Source organism: Ranitomeya variabilis, chromosome 7, assembly GCF_051348905.1.
Source record: "Ranitomeya variabilis isolate aRanVar5 chromosome 7, aRanVar5.hap1, whole genome shotgun sequence".
Classification (NCBI taxonomy): Eukaryota; Metazoa; Chordata; class Amphibia; order Anura; family Dendrobatidae; genus Ranitomeya; species Ranitomeya variabilis.
This window is the reverse complement of record NC_135238.1, coordinates 19,240,631-19,262,540: the sequence shown is the minus strand read 5'-3', so window position 1 is coordinate 19,262,540 and position 21,910 is coordinate 19,240,631. Positions and strand designations below refer to the sequence as shown.

The 21,910-nt window shown below is 41.2% G+C and overlaps 1 protein-coding gene across 3 annotated transcripts in view; it reads left to right on the top strand.

Moving 5' to 3' along the window:
• B9D1 (B9 domain containing 1) overlaps positions 1-21,910 on the top strand; it is a 180,494-nt gene that overhangs the window by 27,289 nt on the left and 131,295 nt on the right. For 2 of the 3 annotated variants that reach the window (XR_013217995.1, XR_013217996.1), the window contains exon 6: positions 4,724-4,791. Coding sequence is in view for 1 of the 3 variants with exons in the window: in XM_077274387.1 (XP_077130502.1) it covers positions 4,724-4,791; positions 11,142-11,269 (196 nt within the window). In the remaining 2 variants the exon portion in view is untranslated. Of the gene's footprint in view, positions 1-4,723; positions 4,792-11,141; positions 14,103-21,910 lie in introns of those variants that run through there. The other variant, XM_077274387.1, reaches the window with a different exon arrangement.

Below are 21,910 nucleotides of genomic sequence, written 5' to 3'. Positions count from 1 at the left end.
TCGAAAATGGGAGCAATGTCAAAATAGCTTTGTTGGCCAGAATGGGGAACTCCTTGGAGTGGTACTGTGCAGTGTATATATACAGGGGAGAGGTACTGTGCTGTGTATATATACAGGGGAGAGGTGCTGTGCAGTGTATATATACAGGAGGAGAGGTGCTGTGTGGTATATATACAGGGGAGAGGTACTGTGCAGTGTATATATACAGGGGAGAGGTACTGTGCGGTGTATATATACAGGAGGAGAGGTACTGTGCAGTGTATATATACAGGACAGGAGGAGTGGTACTGTGCAGTGTATATATACAGAGCAGGAGGAGTGGTACTGTGCAGTGTATATATACAGGACAGGAGGAGTGATACTGTGCAGTGTATATATACAGGACAGGAGGAGTGGTACTGTGCAGTGTATATATACAGAGCAGGAGAAGTGGTACTGTGCAGGGTATATATACAGGACAGGAGGAGTGGTACTGTGCAGTGTATATATACAGGACAGGAGGAGTGGTACTGTGCAGTGTATATATACAGGACAGGAGGAGTGGTACTGTGCAGTGTATATATACAGGACAGGAGGAGTGGTACTGTGCAGTGTATATATACAGGACAGGAGGAGTGGTACTGTGCAGTGTATATATACAGGACAGGAGGAGTGGTACTGTGCAGTGTATATATACAGGACAGGAGGAGTGGTACTGTGCAGTGTATATATACAGGACAGGAGGAGTGGTACTGTGCAGTGTATATATACAGGACAGGAGGAGTGGTACTGTGCAGTGTATATATACAGGACAGGAGGAGTGGTACTGTGCAGTGTATATATACAGGACAGGAGGAGTGGTACTGTGCAGTGTATATATACAGGACAGGAGGAGTGGTACTGTGCAGTGTATATATACAGGAGGAGTGGTACTGTGCGGTGTATATATACAGGAGGAGAGGTACTGTGCGGTGTATATATACAGGGGAGAGGTACTGTGCGGTGTACATATACAGGAGGAGTGGTACCGTGCAGTGTATATATACAGGAGGAGTGGTACTGTGCGGTGTATATATACAGGGGACAGGTACTGTGCAGTGTATATATACAGGAGGAGTGGTACTGTGCGGTGTATATATACAGGAGGAGTGGTACTGTGCAGTGTATATATACAGGAGGAGTGGTACTGTGCAGTGTATATATACAGGAGGAGTGGTACTGTGCAGTGTATATATACAGGAGGAGAGGTACTGTGCAGTGTATATATACAGGAGGAGTGGTACTGTGCAGTGTATATATACAGGACAGGAGGAGTGGTACTGTGCAGTGTATATATACAGGACAGGAAAAGTGGTACTGTGCAGGGTATATATACAGGACAGGAGGAGTGGTACTGTGCAGTGTATATATACAGGGCAGGAGGAGTGATACTGTGCAGTCTATATATACAGGACAGGAGGAGTGGTACTGTGCAGTGTATATATACAGGGCAGGAGGAGTGGTACTGTGCAGTGTATATATACAGGAGGAGTGGTACTGTGCGGTGTATATATATACAGGAGGAGAGGTACTGTGCAGTGTATATATACAGAGGAGGGGTACTGTGCGGTGTATATATACAGGAGGAGTGGTACTGTGCGGTGTATATATACAGGACAGGAGGAGTGGTACTGTGCAGTGTATATATACAGGAGGAGTGGTACTGTGCAGTGTATATATACAGGAGGAGAGGTACTGTGTGGTATATATACAGGGGAGAGGTACTGTGCGGTGTATATATACAGGAGGAGAGGTACTGTGCGGTGTATATATACAGGAGGAGAGGTACTGTGCGGTGTATATATACAGGGGAGAGGTGCTGTGCAGTGTGTATATATACAGGAGGAGAGGTACTGTGCAGTGTATATATACAGGACAGGAGGAGTGGTACTGTGCAGTGTATATATACAGGACAGGAGGAGTGGTACTGTGCGGTGTATATATACAGGAGGAGAGGTACTGTGCGGTGTATACATACAGGAGGAGAGGTACTGTGCAGTGTATATACACAGGAGGAGAGGTACTGTGCGGTGTATATATACAGGGGAGAGGTACTGTGCAGTTTATATACTTCAACAGCCGCCCAGCCCAGGCCCCCAGCACCTGTCCTGTATATATATTATATACACTGTATCTATACAGGCTGTGCTGGGGGCCTGGGCTGGGCGGCTGCTGTAGTGTGTGTGTGTGTGTGTATATATATATATATATATATATATATATATATGTCAGCTGCAGCCGCCCAGCCCATGGCCGCCCCAGGTCACCCAGAGTAGACTGTCAGAACATACAACGATAGCATGGCACTCACTCAGGTGCCGGTAGGAGCTCTGGGAATCTGCCTGTGCCTGATAAGTTCAGCACTGCAGCAGCCAGGAGAGTAGAGCAGGAGAACTCTCCGCCCACAATGTCAGCTGGCTGTGTCCTTAACCCCTATGTGTGCCTGGCCCTGCACTGACTGAGAAGATGCTTGTGCCAGGCAGCGCAAATTGAAAGGGTAGAAAGGGTTAAAGCATAGTTTGGGGAACTTTCCCCGCGGCACACCCGACCATATGTCGCGGAACACTGGTTGAAAATCACTGATGTAGAGAAACAAATCCCTAACCTCACTTCCTGTGAATACACAAAGATCCAACATCACTTACTGTACAGAGACAAAGATCCCACCACACTTCCGGTTCAGAGACCAAGATCCGACCTCACTTCCTGTACAGAGACAAAGATCCCAAGACACTTCCTGTACAGAGACAAAGATCCAACCTCACTTCCTGTACAGAAACAAAGACCCACCCCCACTGTCGTCGGCACTTTAAGGAGATTTTTCAGGGGTAAGACAACAAAATTATTGCATAAAATGGTTTGCAGATTGTCTGTCTGTTTGTCACATTATCAATCTTACAAGATCACATAAGTTTTCTAAAGGAACAGTGAACGTTTCAAGGATCTGTCCAGTGTGCTAAGTCCTACCTTCCTCGCTACTACAAGATGACTGGTGCTACTGGTGCACATTGGCTTTGCCTGTAGTGCCCTCTACAGGTATAACAGACCATTACAATAGTTAAAAGTAGATTTCAGTATAAATACTTTTTGAAAAAATTTCCAAAACATCGGATTGTTCTAATACTTGTTCTGTGCCAGTCCTCAGGGATGTCATTTAATCTTGCGTCTCAGCGACGTCCCTTCCTCTTGCTCCTCAGCGACGTCCCTTCCTCTTGCGCCTCAGCGACGTCCCTTCCTCTTGCGCCTCGGCGACGTCCCTTCCTCTTGTGCCTCGGCGACGTCCCTTCCTCTTGTGCCTCGGCGACGTCCCTTCCTCTTGCGCCTCGGCGACGTCCCTTCCTCTTGCGCCTCGGCGACGTCATTTCCTCTTGCCCCTCGGCGACGTCACTTCCTCTTGCCCCTCAGCGACGTCTCATTATAAAGGTTTTTCTTCCAATTCACTTTATCTCCTTTGGAAACAATTCTTGTATCTGACCGTCCTGTTACTTTTATAATATATCGGCATTTTGCCGTCCCGGTGAGGTGATGACAGGAAGAGCGTCTCGTGTCTTCTAATTCTCTCTCTCGCCCTTCTCGTTATGTTGGTAACATGAAAATAATCAAAAACAGTTTTTGCAAAAAAAAAAAAGTTCACTGCCTGAACTCCCCCATTAAATCTAAGAGCGCTGTCATTCTGAATATTTAAATACTGTACCTGCAAATAGGCTCTGTGATTAAAGGGACGTTCGCTTTCATGTCTATCATTGTATTTTCTGCAATTGATGCAAATAACAGAACATTCTTCCCGAGAGATCATTCAGTTTCCTATGAAATTGGTCGTAATATGCTTCCATGATATCGGGATATTACATTATGGGCACCGCTGGTAATGACTATATAGACTGAGGAACAGTCCTCTCTCACCTGTGATGCCCTCCCTTGTCTGCGCTTACCCCCCTGGCCATGACAAACTACAAATGTAGTAAATGTATAGGGGGGTGTATATAAAGGAGGGGTTGCATTTTGAAAAAAATACCTTTTTGTAAAAAGGGTCTACAGAAAATGAACTGAGCAAGCTTTAGCGCCCCCCCCCCCCCTCTTCCCTAGGAATCGTCTATAGCGTAATGTGTTCTATTTGCCAGCAGCTCCCCCGGAGGGTAGAAGAGGTACTACATGGTTCTCATTGAAATCAGTGAACGTTATGTGCAAATAATGCACATGGCAAGTATGCTCTGCCTAGTAGATAAAAGTCCTGAATGAAAGACGTAATAGGGTATTTGAAAAAACAGACAATGAAGAGTTCGATTTTCCTACAGCACCCCCGCGGGGCAAATGAAGTATTAAGTCTTGTCCTCCAGAGGAAGAGATTCTCTCTGGATCCACTTTGGCTGATGGTAGTCATGAACAGAGGACTTGAAGAGCTACTTGGAAGCCAAACAACCCTTTTAAATATTTTGTTTCTTACGGAGCGTGGGTTAGAGTTTATATGGGAGGTTTTATTTTTACTTGTGACCCCAGTAAATCTCTGCAGTCCTCCACGGCCCTTTTGTGTATGGCACAAGCCCTCTATCCATGTCTTTATTGCATTGGTAATCTGGCATCAGTAGGGATGATGCCCAGTTCAGGGAGTTGTTCTTCTGAGGCCATAGGTGACAGCCTGTATTTCCCAAATATCGCCCTATTGTACCCCTTGTCTATATTATATGTCCTTGCCTTCCCTCCACAGCTGGCTCACAGGTCACCGGCCGGAATTCACAGACCCAAAAGTCGTGGCTCAAGGTGACGGTAGAGAAGGTAAGGCTGGTTCATACTTGGTCCTTTTTAAAGGGGTTTTCTTGACTTTCTGGTCACAGAGAGTCTGACCCTTTGGGCACCCAATGATCCCGGGAACAGGGTTCTGCAATCCTTCGTTAGAAGATAACGGCGACTGTACTGCAATAAGCACATAAAGAAAACATGTCAACGTCACATTGTGTGGGCAAGGTCTATGAGACGCGTCAGTCTTGGATTCTGTGCGTGGACCTTTTTCAGGAGTTCTTGGTATTTCCTTTTAATCCTAGGATCAGGTTTAGTTCTAGGAATCACATTGTGGAGGCCAACTCGGCTGAGGACGGAGTCTGATTATTTCTGAGCGCACAATAGAAATTGCATCTTCTGCCAAGTACATAATTGGCGCTTGTGCAGCAGGAGAGTCACAAATGTTTTATGCTTTCATAGCACGGCGCACACAGTGTTACAGATCGGGAGCCAACTCTGATCCGGATCACTTATTCTCCGCCCGCTAGAAATAGCGGTGTGACGGATTCTGGAGGGTTTCTTTAAGTATTTGGTCCAACTGTAGACGGTGATCTTTAATTATGATCCTCACACCTAAAGGGGATTGTACGAGCAATAAAACTTAAAACCTACCCACAGAGGTTGGACCCTACCAGTCACGAGAACTGGTCTGTCTATCATACACCTAGAACAAAACATGGGTAATTATCTCCTTGTGGTACAGAATGAAGGTCACCTTCATCAGCCATGAAGTGCCCACTGGACATGAGAGCTCCAGCCTGAACAGCGCTCCTTAATTTGTCCAATCCATTAGTGCCGAGACGGAGCGATAGGAAAGCTGCATTATAAGTGAATTAAACACGTCTTTAATTACACAACTTCAAGCTGCTAAGTCATTCACCGCAGCCTCGCTCATCCACCACAGATGCTAAACTAACCAGACAGGAACCAACTACGGCCCCCCTCAACCCAACGTCAATATGATTGATGCGATAGCGTGCATCACCGAACCATCCATCTTCATACACCATGGTGAGATGGAAACAGAACCATCACTCCGGTCTATGTCGAGGGCCAGGGACATAGCATATTAATATTCTATGGTAAATATTATTTATTCATATATTAGGGGCAGTATTACGAGAAAAACTAAGTATACCCTCTGAATTGTAATTGTACAACATCTTTCAATAAAAAAAACCCCAAATCTTGTCCTTTAGAAGTAGGACTACATGACAAATTACAGTGTCATTATTTATTTACCAAAAAAGAGCTAACATTTTTCCAAAGCTGTCTGACAAAGTAAGTACAACCTTGCTGCTCCCATAGAAATTAAGAGGTGCCAATAATCAATTGTTCAAATAAAAAATGACTGACTGGCACTTCCAAGCTAGTGTGAACAGGTGTATACTAGAAGCAGCCACCTCCATATACAATATACAAAATAAGTTGCACTCTGTCATGCTAAAGCATGTAGACATGGAATATATGAAATATGAATAACAATACTGCTCTGGATAATAAGAAAAAGTTGAGATGCTTAGCACATAATTTGGCCAATTCATGCATGCCCAGCAACCAACGACAAGGTTGTCTCAAACTTCTGTGAAACCCAAGTTGTCTAGTGTGATTACCTCTCATAAGACTGAAGACAGAAAGGTATCCACATTTACCGAGGAATTCAGGCTTCAGCCTAAGTGGTATTCATATTAGACACGTTAGGACCCAGCAATCTGAGACCACCGTGTCGTTGGTTGCTGGGCATGCAAGAATTGGCCAAATTATATGCTAAGCGTCTCAATTTATTCATATCCAGAGCAGTATTGCTATTCATATTTCATATATTACATGTCTACATGTTTTAGCACGACAGAGTGCAACTTGTTTTGTACATAATCAATTGTTCTCAGTAAGTGTGACCACACCTATAAAAGCAGAAGTTTTGGCATTTTGCTGGTCTGCAGCATTCAGGAAAGATGTAAGCAATCTTAAAAAAGCAATTGACACTGTCACTCAAGCTAGGAAGGGTTATAAGGCCATTTCTAAACTATTTGGAGGCCATCATTCTACAGTGAGAGATTATTCTGAACGATTATTGTTCTTTCTAGATGTGGACTTCTCAGCAAATCCACTACAAATTCTGACAGAGAAATTGCAAAAAAAGAAGCTAGAGCTCAGATTAAGTCCTCAGTTAGCGTATTAATTGTTAAAGTTTATGGAAGTACAATTAGAAAAAGACTGAACAAGTTTTGCCTGTTTAGAAGGGTTGTCAAGAGAAAGCTTACTCTTTCTAAGGCTAGGTTCACACTGCGTTAACAGCAGCCCGTTCAACACATACGGTAACGGGCTGCTGTTAACGCAAGTGCCGACTTGTCACATCGCTAGCGCAGATAGAGCATCTGCTAGCTCTATTTGCGCTAGCAGTGACGGACCCGGAAACACTGCAGCCCGCGTCCCAGGGTCCGTCACTCAATGACGGCACATGGCTAGCGCACGCCCATTGTAGGCGGGCGCTAGTGATGCATCCGACGTAGAATTTAATGGCGGCGTTAACCGGCTACGTTACACCACATTATGTCGCGGTGTAACTTAGTCCGTCTAACAGACGCCACAGACGCAGTGTGAACCCAGCCTAAAATATAACATGGCTGCACAGTCTGCAAAGTAGTTAAGTTCTTGTACATAGGAGCAGTATTATAGTAGTTATATTCTTGTACATAGGAGCAGTATTATAGTAGTTATATTCTTGTACATAGGAGCAGTATTATAGTAGTTATATTCTTGTACATAGGAGCAGTATTATAGTAGTTATATTCTTGGACATAGAGGCAGTATTATAGTAGTTATATCCTTGTACATAGGGGCAGTATTATAGTAGTTATATTCCTGTACATAGGGGCAGTATTATAGTAGTTCTATTCCTTACATAGGGGCAGTATTATAGTAGTTATATTCCTGTACATAGGGGCAGTATTATAGTAGTTATATCCTTGTACATAGGGGCAGTATTATAGTAGTTATATTCCTGTACATAGGGGCAGTATTATAGTAGTTCTATTCCTTACATAGGGGCAGTATTATAGTAGTTATATTCTTGTACATAGGGGCAGTATTATAGTAGTTATATCCTTGTACATAGGGGCAGTATTATAGTAGTTATATTCCTGTACATAGGGGGGCAGTATTATAGTAGTTATATTCCTGTACATAGGGGCAGTATTATAGTAGTTATATTCCTGTACATATGGGCAGTATTATAGTAGTTATATTCTTGTACATAGGAGCAATATTATAGTAGTTATATTCTTGTACATAGGAGCAGTATTATTGTAGTTATATTCTTGTACATAGGGGCAGTATTATAGTTGTTATATTCTTGTACATTGGTGAGGTAATTGAGTAGTTATATCCTTGTACATAAGGGCAGTATTATAGTAGTTATATCCTTGTACATAGGGGCAGTATTATAGTAGTTATATTCTTGTACATAGGGGCAATATTATAGTAGTTATATCCTTGTACATAGGGGCAGTGTTACAGTAGTTATATCCTTGTACATAGGGGCAGTGTTACAGTAGTTATATCCTTGTACATAGGGGCAGTGTTATAGTAGTTATATTCTTGTACATAGGGGCAGTATTATAGTAGTTATATTCTTGGACATAGGGGGCAGTATTATAGTAGTTATATTCTTGGACATAGAGGCAGTATTATAGTAGTTATATTCTTGGACATAGAGGCAGTATTATAGTAGTTATATTCTTGTACATAGGGGCAGTATTATAGTAGTTATATTCTTGGACATAGGAGCAGTATTATTGTAGTTATATTCTTGTACATAGGGGCAGTATTATAGTTATTATATTCTTGTACATTGGGGAGGTAATATAGTAGTTATATCCTTGTACATAAGGGCAGTATTATAGTAGTTATATCCTTGTACATAGGGGCAGTATTATAGTAGTTATATTCTTGTACATAGGGGCAGTATTATAGTAGTTATATTCTTGTACATAGGGGCAGTATTATAGTAGTTATATTCTTGTACATAGGGGCAGTATTATAGTAGTTATATTCTTGTACATAGGAGCAGTATTATAGTAGTTATAGTCTTGTACATAGGAGCAGTATTATAGTAGTTATATTCTTGGACATAGAGGCAGTATTATAGTAGTTATATTCTTGTACATAGGGGCAGTATTATAGTAGTTATATTCTTGGACATAGGAGCAGTATTATTGTAGTTATATTCTTGTACATAGGGGCAGTATTATAGTTATTATATTCTTGTACATTGGGGAGGTAATATAGTAGTTATATCCTTGTACATAAGGGCAGTATTATAGTAGTTATATCCTTGTACATAGGGGCAGTATTATAGTAGTTATATTCTTGTACATAGGGGCAGTATTATAGTAGTTATATTCTTGTACATAGGGGCAGTATTATAGTAGTTATATTCTTATACATAGGGGCAGTATTATAGTAGTTATATTCTTGTACATAGGAGCAGTATTATAGTAGTTATAGTCTTGTACATAGGAGCAGTATTATAGTAGTTATATTCTTGGACATAGAGGCAGTATTATAGTATTTATATTCTTGTACATAGGGGCAGTATTATAGTAGTTATATTCTTGGACATAGGAGCAGTATTATTGTAGTTATATTCTTGTACATAGGGGCAGTATTATAGTTATTATATTCTTGTACATTGGGGAGGTAATATAGTAGTTATATCCTTGTACATAAGGGCAGTATTATAGTAGTTTTATCCTTGTACATAGGGGCAGTATTATAGTAGTTATATTCTTGTACATAGGGGCAGTATTATAGTAGTTATATTCTTGTACATAGGGGCAGTATTATAGTAGTTATATCCTTGTACATAGGGGCAGTATTATAGTAGTTATATTCTTGTACATAGGAGCAGTATTATAGTAGTTATATTCTTGTACATAGGAGCAGTATTATAGTAGTTATATTCTTGTACATAGGAGCAGTATTATAGTAGTTATATTCTTGGACATAGAGGCAGTATTATAGTAGTTATATTCTTGTACATAGGAGCAGTATTATAGTAGTTATATTCTTGCACATAGGGGCAGTATTATAATAGTTATTCTTGTACATAGGGAGAAGTATTATAGTAGTTATATTCTTGTACATAGGAGCAGTATTATAGTAGTTATATTCTTGTATATAGGGGCAGTATTATAGTAGTTATATTCTTGTACATAGGGGCAGTATTATAGTAGTTATATTCTTGTACATAGGGAGAAGTATTATAGTAGTTATATTCTTGTACATAGGGGCAGTATTATAGTAGTTATATTCTTGTACATAGGAGCAGTATTATAATCGTTATATTCCTGTACATAGGGGCAGTATTATAGTAGTTATATTCTTGTACATAGGAGCAGTATTATAGTAGTTTTATTCTTGCACATAGGGGCAGTATTATAATAGTTATATTCTTGTACATAGGAGCAGTATTATAGTAGTTATATTCTTGTATATAGGGGCAGTATTATAGTAGTTATATTCTTGTATATAGGGGCAGTATTATAGTAGTTATATTCTTGTATATAGGGGCAGTATTATAGTAGTTATATTCTTGTATATAGGGGCAGTATTATAGTAGTTATATTCTTGTATATAGGGGCAGTATTACAGTAGTTATATTCTTGTACACTCAGGAATATCCGGGGTATTTCTGTTCTCTCCTCTTTCCTGTGGATCTTACATAAGATATGACATCAGCACCTTCTGGCGCTCCGGGTTGCACATTTCTTCCTTATTTAGTAGTACACAGCGGAGCCCCGGTCTGTGTGACATCAGACATACAATATGGCTGAGCTCCTCTATGACTCACAGCTGAGGACGTTGGAGTCTCGGTCTTGGCTTTCCGTACTGGCAGACGCTTCTTGGTACTGAGCTGTAAGCTGGCATGATTTACACTTTGCATCACTGCTGGCCATGTACCGTAATCGGGATCTGCTACATAAAAGAATACAGATTACGGGGGAACACTTTATATTAGGGAATTGCACATGAAGCAATTCCCTGTAGTTGGCCATAGAGAAGAAGAAACTGTGACAAGACCCCTCACCGTGTCTCTCTACATTTTTACACAGGTTGTCCCCTGATTTGGCATAAGAATGTAATCACTGATCTGCTCTGCCCCATAGTACAATATTGGGCCGAGTGCGATCCCATAAAATAATTAATAGCACTCGGCCATGTTATACGGGGTAGTGTGACCCGGCCTTACCGTGTAATACTGCAGACCCTCTATTACTATCACTGGTGGTTCAGCGCCCTCCGTCCAGTCTCCGTATTGACTTCTCTCCTTTGTATCTCTGCAGTCACACGGGTCCGTTCACAAGGATTCCTCACCCTATCCTTCAGCGTCGTGACCAAGGACCTGAAGAAACTCGGCTACAGCACCAGTTGTAGCGAGACTCCAACCTCAGCGGTGACTTCTATCCCATAATTCACCCACGCCGCCAAGGCAGAAGCCCAGCCCGCGGCTCCCATCATGAGGGGCATTCTCTGTATTCATTACAGGGCAAAGCCCTTGGATCTGCAGAGTGGCAGGCTATTAATATTTGGGTCTGAAGAGCCTCTTCTCCATCTTCTCATCTAATGCTACATCACAACCTAAAGGGGTTGTCCTACGAACAAAGTACATTTTAATGAAAAGGTCTTTCAAAAATAATAAGTTCTCTAATTAGATGTGTTAAAAATAATATTCCTGTGTTGAGATAATCTTATTAATGTGCCCCTGCTACAAGTGCTTCCCACTAAATTAGAATATCATCAAAAAGTTAATTTATTTTGATTCATCAATACAAAAAGTGAAGCTCATATATTCTATAGAGTCATTACAAACAGAGTGATCTATTCCAAGTGTTTATTTCTGTTAATGTTGATGATTATCGCTTACAGCCAATGAAAACCCAAAAGTCCTTATCTCAGTAAATTACAATACTTTATAACACCAGCTTGAAAAATTATTTTAAAATCCGAAATGTTGTCCTACTGAAATGTATTTTCGGTAAATGCACTCAATACTTGGTCACATCTCCTTTTGCATCAATTACTGCACCAATGCGGCGTGGTATGGAGGGATCAGCCTGTGGAACTGCTGAGGGGTTATGGAAGCCCAGGTTGCTTTGATAGCAGACTTCCGTTTATCTGCATTGTTGGGTCTGGTGTCTCTCATCTTCCTCTTGACAATACTCCATAGATTCTCTATGGGGTTAAGGTCAGGCGAGTTTGCTGCCAATCAAGTCAGTGATACTGTTGTTTATAAACCAGGTATTGGTACTTTTGGCAGTATGTGCTGTACAATGGCTGCATCTTGACAATGCAGGAACATGGTCTAGTCATACCACATCTCCTGGCCAGGGGAGGAAGAATAAGTAATTTTAAAGATGACGTAGTGGTGGCCTACAGCTGTTGCTCTCTGTGAGATAAAACATTTCTCTGCCTTTTTTTTTTTTATCACAGGAGCCATTGTTTCTGCCACTTCTCCAGTCCTCTGAGCTTGACAAAAATCAATCTAGTGAGGTAGGAGATCCGGCTGCTGCTGAGCTCATATGTCACTGACTTGATTTATGATGAGCTCATTGGACTGAGGTCGCGACAGAAGCACACACTCCTGTGATAAAACAGGCAGGGAAATGTTTTACCTCACGGTAAGAATTAGCTGCTGTCCTGTCTGTACACTATTTTGCTTCCTACCTTGCCAGTAGCTGTGGTATGATCAGACAGTGTTCCTTCACAGGCAGACACAGCAAGTACATAGCCTTTTTTTTTTTTTTTTTTTTTTACAGAGACTTTTTTTTTTTTTAACACTTCCAGTTGTGAAAATTATTATTATTCCAAGATCTATTGTCTAAAATGTTCTTTGTTCGTGGGACAACCCCCTTTAACGAAACTGAATGATGTCAATTTGTGATTTGCAAAATGCTGCAAACATTACATGCAACTTGGAAGAAATGCGAACCTGTGGTCTTGTAAACTTATGGGTCACAAAGTGAGCACCTTCACTTTCCACTACTGGAAAGCCTCTTATGAAGAACCCGTAAAATAGAAAAAAAATGGATACTTGCCTCCCGGTGCGGCACCCCTCTATGGTCTTGTGACATTAACATTGTCATGTGACCACTGCAGCCGATCAGCGGACACTAATCACTTTCAGCCGCCACATTTCCATCAGAGCAGAAGAATGAAATGAGGATCTAAAGCTGTCAGTCGCGATCTAGAGCGTTTTGCAGGAGCTGTAGCTGTTGTGCCAACTCCACTTGTGCCATGTTTACCGGGGTGCCAAGTCCTGAGGTGTAATTGGCCGTGTGTTTCCTTTTGCGCAGTGAACGGCCGCAGTAAGTGAATTAATTACCCGCTAATTAATCATAATAATGAAGTCGTCTTTACGTCTAATTCAGAATATCCCACACCAACTCTGTTGCCAGCATACGGTTTAGATGTGAGGTCTTTGGCAAGATCGGTGACATCATTTTCTTGCCAAGACCTTTGGACGTCCCGGCTGTTGCCGGAACAGTGACCCTCAGCAGCTGCTATCTCTCACTTCCTAAACATTTGGTCTTCCAGAGAAGGCACAAGATTTTGTAGGTTATAATGCAGCATTCCCTGGCTCCTGACAGACCCCACAAACACTGTTTTGCAAGAGGATCCTGAGAAAAAAAAAACCTAAAGAATTGACCGGTCGACATCATCAAGATGCACAATTTTTTTTTAAATTAAATTTTACTTTTTCACAAACTACGGTAATAGTTTTTGCTGTCTAAGATTAAAAATAGAGCAACTTTTCTAATTGTCTTTAATAAAAAAAAAATGTTGTCCTATTTTCTGCCAAGAGTGACTAAGAAAACCAATGTGTCTCCATGGTAACAGACTACGAACATCCCCAGTGTAGTCAGACCCCGGAAGTCATACAGCCTTTCTATCTACCCAGGTTTGATTGTTCTCTGTGATTTTGTAGACAAAAAATGGAAGGACATTTGTAATCAGTTCTGTTCTCAAAAAACATATTGTAAAGCTGTAAACCACCTTTGAGAAAGGATTCCTCCATGTTATAGGGATACCAGGCATTCTGTTGTGTCCGTAGTTTTGCAATATTCGGATTAGGACGCTGATGTAGGGGCGCGTGCACTAGTGGTAATTATTTTTGTAATATTTTGTATTCTGTGTTTGTTTTATTAATCTTTTTGTTGTATATTTTATACATCTTTTCTTTTATATTGGCTGATAAACTGAAGTAAATGTATTTTTTATGTAATTAAAGATAATTTATATCTGAACAGCCTTGTCTACTTCTTTATATCATGTTCATGTAACCAGACAGTGATCATTAGTCAGCAGCCACATTGATAGACGCCGGACATTCTCCGACCATGATTTGAAAACTGAAATTACTGAGCGATTATCACTTGTACAGCAGTTACAATCAAAATGTTCCTACCCCAATTATAAAATTAAATCATTAATAAAATGTACAATCCCTGTTATGCCTCAATGCAGACATCAGTGAGCCACTGCCATGCTTCACTGCAGACATCATCGAGCCACCGTTTTGCTTCACTGTAGACATCACCAATCCCCTGCATGCTTCACTGAAGACATCACTGATCCCCACCATGCTTCATTGTAGATGTCACCGAATCCCCGCCATGCTTCATTGTAGGCACCACTGAGCCACTGCGTTGCTTGACTGTAAACCTTACCAAGCCCATGCCATGCTTCACTAATAGACGTCACCACCCCTCGCCATGCTTCACTATAGAAGTCACCAAGCTCTCGTCATGCTTTCCTGTAAACAACACCAATCCTCCGCCATATTTCACTGGAGGCTGGGTGTTCTTTTCAGCATATGCTTCATTCTTGATCCTCCAGACACACCATTGATCCATGGGCCCAAAAAGTGCTAACTTTGTTTTATTGCCCCACAGAACAGAAACCCCAAATTTTTGTGATTTCTTTTTAAGGTTTTGAGCATATTGGAGATGACTTTTCTTGTGTATTTGGGTCGGTAGAGGTGACATTTTAGAATGTAGATATGGACACCTTCCAAGTTTAGTATGCGCCTTCCTGTGCAAACGGAAACCCAAATGCCTGTTGCCCCCACATGATGTGCTGGACTACTGTAGTCCTTTCTGCCACGTCCAGGCCGTGTGTTCGATTAACTCTGAACTTGTGGTCTCTGCTTCCATCTGTATCTCTAGGAACATTTTATGCCACTGTATCCCTTTGTATTCTTTTCCTTGTTTGTGTAAGGGAGCAATCCCCTATTTTTTACTTTTTGGACCAGTTTCTTGACAATCCAAGAATATTAGTGACCTGGAGGCCATTGACGAATTGACTACGATTCCTCAGTAATGTTAGCAGAAGCTGGTTTCTGGCTATGCACCATATTTGCAGCAGGTCATAACAGCCAGAGGGGTTATACTAAGTACTACAGTCGCGTGTCCTGAATGGGTGAATAATTGAGACTTCAGTGATCAGTAAAAGTGGAATTTTATGGTGCATTCGAAGAAACCAACCAACATGTCATATTCCTTGGGTTTCGCTATTTACATTGTTCTTGGTTTATTGCAAAGTTGTATATTTTGCTCATAAGTTTGCAATGGGAGGGAAGGTGATCACAACTGTATTAACCATTCTCCTGTTCATAAAAATCCCTGACTGATTGTCACCTCATCCATTAACCGTGACAACCTCACTCCTGATCACTTGACTTTTTACTGGTGACGACCATCCTCCTGTTCTCCTCGTTTTGGAAAACGTGTACTGCCTTGACTCATTTGCTTCTCTCGTAGAGCGGGTTAGGATCAGACCCTTGATGTTCCTTCTGCGTTTTGGTGTCTTGAGGATCTTCTGTGGCCACCTTCATGACTGGCCTGGGACCTTCTCATCTCCATCCTACAGTAGACCACCGAGATCATCTGCGATCACATGAGGTCCTACGTATTTTCCATCCAATCTTCACAATTTTATTGAATCAGTAGGCGCCAATAATATTTTACCCTCTCGTCCCTTATTCACCAATAATTACATTTATCCTTTTCATTACAAAAAAAGCTGTTCTCATATTTGCAAAAAAAGAAAGTGTCGGTGTAATTATCATCACCATAAAATCAAAGAAAAAATATCTGAATGTGTGTTCCACTTGAAGATCCAATCTTAATGGGGAAAAAAAAGCGTTCCTATTATTCCAGGGTACAAGATGTTTCGGGACATCCCGGCCTCGATCTCTGTGATTGCAGCTCTTTTCAATTTCTTTCATTCTGCTCATTTCGGGCCGTACTAGAATGTTTTGTATTGTTTTTGTTTCATCTTTTATGTTTTCTATAAAAGTGTCGAACGATGAAAGAGATTTTTTCTTTCTGCTCGCGAGCCGCTGAAAGTCGCTAATCATTACAACTCTTAGTACCTGAAAGTTTCTTCTCCGCTCATATTAAAGTGGATCAAAAATATTTTAACCGTTCCAGACCCCTTAGATGATTACATTATTATAATGTCTTACCATGGTCATAGCTGAACCCACTAAATATTGCCCAAAGTGCCCGTTTTGGACTAAAGAAATAAGACAGCTGGTTTAAAGGGATATTCCAGCTCATAAAGTGCTGGCATATCACTAGTAGTCTCATAGATCCCAAGGATGAAGAGTCCGTAGCACTACTTAAAGAGTTAGTCCCATTTTTGACTTTTATGGCATATCCACACTTGCTGACCAATTTCCAGAACTCCCATAGAAGTTGATTTATGAGCGCAGCATATCAGAGGCCAGAAACCGACTTCTATGAGACTTTTTTGGCATGTGACTATTCATGGGTCAACCCCTTTTAAGGGGGTTGTCTAAAATTGACATAGCCTAAATTGTACAGACTCAAAATATTTGTACGTTATGTAATGGCCGTACTCACCTAGTGTGAATCGGAGAACCCTTTAAGTGCCAGAGAATATAAGCTCCACCTCCATGACCATGTAGAAACAGGAAGAGTCCTCTCAACAATTCAGCTTCTCCCTCCCCACCTCCTTGACTCCTCAGATAAGGAATTCTCACTTATTGTAAGTGGCTACAAAACAATAGAGCTTATGTGTTTATATTCCATTGATTTGCACAAAATCAGGTGTATTTGTTGCTGACAATATTTTTAATCAACATTTATAGACGAAGGATGTGATGAAATCCATTAAGGCTTTAGGAAAACAACACAGAAAAGTAATTTAGCACAGAGACTAAATCAAACAGGTGGAGAAGTAAGAAGTTTGACAGCAGCAAAATAATGACAAAAATCAGCACTGAAGAGGACACAAAAATAGAGGTAAGAATATAGAAGAGATGTCTTGATAAACTATAGCATTAAAGAGGACTCAAACATTTGAGGTAAATACCATTTATAAGTCCCTGAGCTCTCCTGGTTCTGCCGCTCTTTTCCATTTTGCTCTGCGTCACTCCATTGCAGAGATATTCACATTTGTTGCTTTTGCAGCACACTATGTGAAATCTCTGCTTGCAGTCCAACTGGGCGTTTCTTCAGAGTCTTCTCTGGGGGCGTGTGCTGCCACCCCTCTCTTTTAGACCCTGGCAATCACAGTCCAATAGCTGACCTACTAGTCTATCAGTGTTTGATGCTGCAGGGTCTCTGCGATTGGCAGAGAAGGCTTTGAAGAAACGCCTAGTTGGACCACACTGCTTTTCTTCAGAGTCTTCTCTGGGGATATGCTTTTTCACCCCTCTCTCTTAAACGCTGCCAATCACAGCCCAACAGCTGACCCATCAGTCTTATATTCTGCAGAGCTGTTGGGGAGGGAGAGATGAAAGCACAATTGGACTGCAAGCAGAGATTTCACATACTGCGCTCAAAAGCTACAAATGTTAATATGTCTGCAATGGATCAATGTAGCGCAAAACAGAAAAGAGCGGCAGAATCGGGAGAGGCCAGTGATTTTTACAAAGTTCCTAAAAAATTTTGAGCAAGTAACCGGTCCTTTTTAAATGGGTTTCCAGGAAAAGGAGGAGTAAAATTATTTAACGACACAGCCCAGCTGTTGTGTTTTTGCAGGATTGTCACAAAAGGTTGAAGGTTATGCTAATTTTACTTAAAATGGTAATTTCTATGATTTTTTGGGGGACTGGGCTTACGAATTAGAATTCAAGGGTATGATATATAATTGCCAAGAGAACATATGATGGCACAAGAGAGGAACTGAAGTGGCCACGGGCTTAGATCGGACTGGCTATGGAACTTTAGAAGACGCAGATCCAAAAAGTGAAAGGTCGTAACTTCTATACAGTATTCAAGCAAATATCACAAGAGCGCCCCAAGTGTCCAGACCCGGTATTTCCAATATAAAACCGGGTCTTACCAGCATCCAGTTACCTCCTAGACTTCATCAACCAGCGGCTGAGAACTTTGGTGTAGGACTGACTCACCGGTTCCTCTTCACACTGTTTTCTTGGATATGGGGTGTACGGCTCAGTCTTTTTGGATTTACTTTTTGGAAATACCATTTTCTCTCTTTTTTTTTTTTTTTTTTTTTTTTTTAACTCCATAGTTTTCTATTCTTACTTTTCTCATTTCCTGAACGTCTCTTCATTATACGTGTTGACATCGGAGTCTTTTGTTCTCCTTCGTGTAGGAAGGTTTTTCTTCTCTAATGCTTGTCAAACTTTTTGATGCCGACAATCAATTCTCTCGGCTGGTTGCTCTTTTTGTTTTCTATTGTTCTAAATCGTTTGTTTCATTCCATCACAATTAAAGGGATAGGTTTTGTTTTTGTTTTTTTTCTTAAAGTATGAAAAAAGTAATTTTTTATTTAATTAAAAATGTTGCACCGTTTGGCTTTTACAGATTTTGTTTCCTTGAACATTTAGCTTTGATGTGGTCATAAATCGGCTAAGAGGAACTCAGAAAAAGACAGATAAAAAAGTTGCAAACCCCCCGTCATTGCGAGCCCACTGACGGATTCTCATCCCCATCATAGCGGGCTCACTGACAGATTCTCAGTTGACTTCTTCTGCGACCAGCAATAGACAGTGCAACAATGACGGCTCTGATTCCAGCAATGTGTCACTTACTAGGCTGTCTTTTGCTGTTTCAATTAAATCAGTGTTTTATCAGCAGGAGATTATCAGGAATAGGTGTCTCGTGCCTCCTAGTCCAACCCCGCCCCCAGGACTGATACAGTGTACACAGAAAGTGGCCAATCAGTGATGTGGGCGGGGTAAAACACTGCTCAGCATTCATTGCCTGAATCAGGGTCTCTATCCCTAATTTATGCTGCTGTCAGATTACATAACAAAACCTGCTGAAAGATTCCTTTTAAAAAAAAAAAAAATGGAAGCGCCAGAATTGCTATTTTTCTGTTCTTGCCACTCCCTAAAAAACCCAACTCTCCGCCCTCACACAGCTCCATCATCAGAAAAATGAACACGTTATGGTAGCACAAACCCATTGTATTTTTTATTTCTTCAATTTTTTTTCCGCTTCTTAATTTAAAAAAAAACCCTCTAAGTCTGATATCTCTGTAATCGTGTCTCCAGGTCTCTTTTTACAGTATAATTAATGTCGTAATTCTTCACTGGATCATTTTCTAACATGTATATTGGCGACAACTATTAATTTTTTCTAATATATTCTTTGAATATGATATTTAATGATTTAACAAGCCCATTGATCTTCAAATCCCCTACATAGACACAAAAGTAGAAGATACCTTTGTAGTTGCCTTGAGCCACCACTAGAGGGAGCTTAGTGCAGACTGAGTTCAATGTGTAAGGCTACGTTCACATTTGCGTTGTGCGCCGCAGCGTCGGCGCCGCAGCGCACAACGCAAACGAAAACGCGGCAAAACGCACGCTAAAACGCTGCGTTTTGCGCCGCATGCGTCCTTTTTGGCCGAAAGTTGGACGCAAAAAAAATGCAACTTGAAGCGTTTCTTGCGTCCAACGCTTGCGGCCATGCGGCGCAAAACGCAGCACAACGCATGTCCATGCGCCCCCATGTTAAATATAGGGGCGCATGACGCATGCGGCGCCGCTGCGGCGCCCGACGCTGCGGCGCTGACCGCAAATGTGAACGTAGCCTAAGTTGTATGCAGTGTGCTCCCCCTAGTGTTGGCTGCAGGAAGTCATGAATGTTATCATGTCTATGCAGGGGATTTGGAGTTTTGTATGTAATGTATGTACACAGTGACTGCACCAGCAGAATAGTGAGTGCAGCTCTGGGGTATAATACAGGATGTAACTCAGGATCAGTAATGTAATATATGTACACAGTGACGGCACCAGCAGAATAGTGAGTGCAGCTCTGGGGTATAATACAGGATGTAACTCAGGATCAGTAATGTCATGTATGTACACAGTGACTGCACCAGCAGAATAGTGAGTGCAGCTCTGGGATAGAATACAGATCATGTAATTTAATGTGTCCCACATTGCCCCATTTTTAGAGACCATTGGTTCTGTGAGTCACAACTCCCTGGTGAAGTTATCGCCAGCCTTTCCCCTGTGACCCTACATCTGCTCTTTGTAGAGACTCGCCAGCGTTTTTAGATGATTCCTCGCAATCAGCATTTGCAGTTTCTAATGAGGGGCTACGTCTGGATTTCCCGGGTTCAGCACTGGACAGCTCCTAGGACGCCTCCATCAAGAAAGGCTGCATGAATGTAAGTAAATACTGTATTTAGGGCCCCTGTAAGAAAGTCTGATCCATAGATCCCCCAATGGGCCCGTCACAGGAGATGGGGTCGAGTGCCCCCAATCTTCAGCTGAAGGCAGGGAAGTGATCCTCCTGCGTTAATTTCCACTATTGTGCCGCCATGTATATAGCATTTCTCTGCAATTATCCCAATTCATCCTAAAATCACTGGAGTTACAGACCAGTATTGTGCGCGGGAACAAAGGCTGTAATAATCTGTGAATTCAGCTGGAATATTAAGTGACGGCTTTTTGCAAGATCTGAAACTTTGGTTTGCAAACTTTGCATAAAAACTTCAAGAAATAATAGAAAAAAAATACAACTACGTGTATGATATTATTTATATATATATATTATTATGGGGCGTAAGGTGGATATAAGATATAATAATGACATTGTGAGGCTATATGATGGCTCTATTATAATAAAATATGGTATCATTATGGCACTATATGATGGATATATAGTACCGTATCATTATGGTGCTTTATAATGGCTCTATAAGGTGACATTATGGTGCTATATGATGGATATATGATGATATTACAGTATCGTATCATGGTGCTATATAATGGCTCTATAAGGTGACATTATGGCTCTTTATGAAGGATATATGTGGGTATATAGTACCGTATCATGGTGCTATATAATGGCTCTATCAGGTGATAATGTGGGTCTATATTATGGATATATGAGGATATATAGTACCGTATCATTATGGTGCTTTATAATGGCATTATAAGGTGACATTATGGTGCTATATTATGGATATATGTGGATTTATATAGTACCGTATCATGGTGCTAAATAATGGCTCTATAAGGTGATAATGTGGCTCTATATTATGGATATATGAGTATGTCATAACACTATTGCTCTATATTATGGATATCTGAGAATGTCGTAACATTATTGCTCTACATTATGGGTATATGGTGACATTATGGTGCTATTACGGCAGTAATGCTACCAATCTGGTAACTCTGATAACATACTTGAACTATATGGCGGTATTATGTGGCATAGGCGATATGGGGTTGCATGGTGGCATTAGAGATGGCATTAGACGTCATGGCATTGTGCAGCATTATAAGGTTGTTATATTACTGTATCATGTCTGACAAGGACAAACATGAAAATCACTAAGAGCCGGGAGATTGACAAAATGGATGAATGGGCAGAGGGGAAACGTAGAATGCTCATCTTGGGCGACCGCTGCGTCTATGTCCTCAGTGTTGCCTGTTTCTTGGTGCTTTTTATATAACCTGAAAAGCACATCTGGAAACCCCAGTCAGCTGTGCAATCTTTGGGAGACACCTTGCTGATGCAGTATAACTACCTTGGGTCTTGCTGCAGCACTCCGTTCTCTCTACAGTATATGATCTGTGAGATGAAAACTTTCTTCC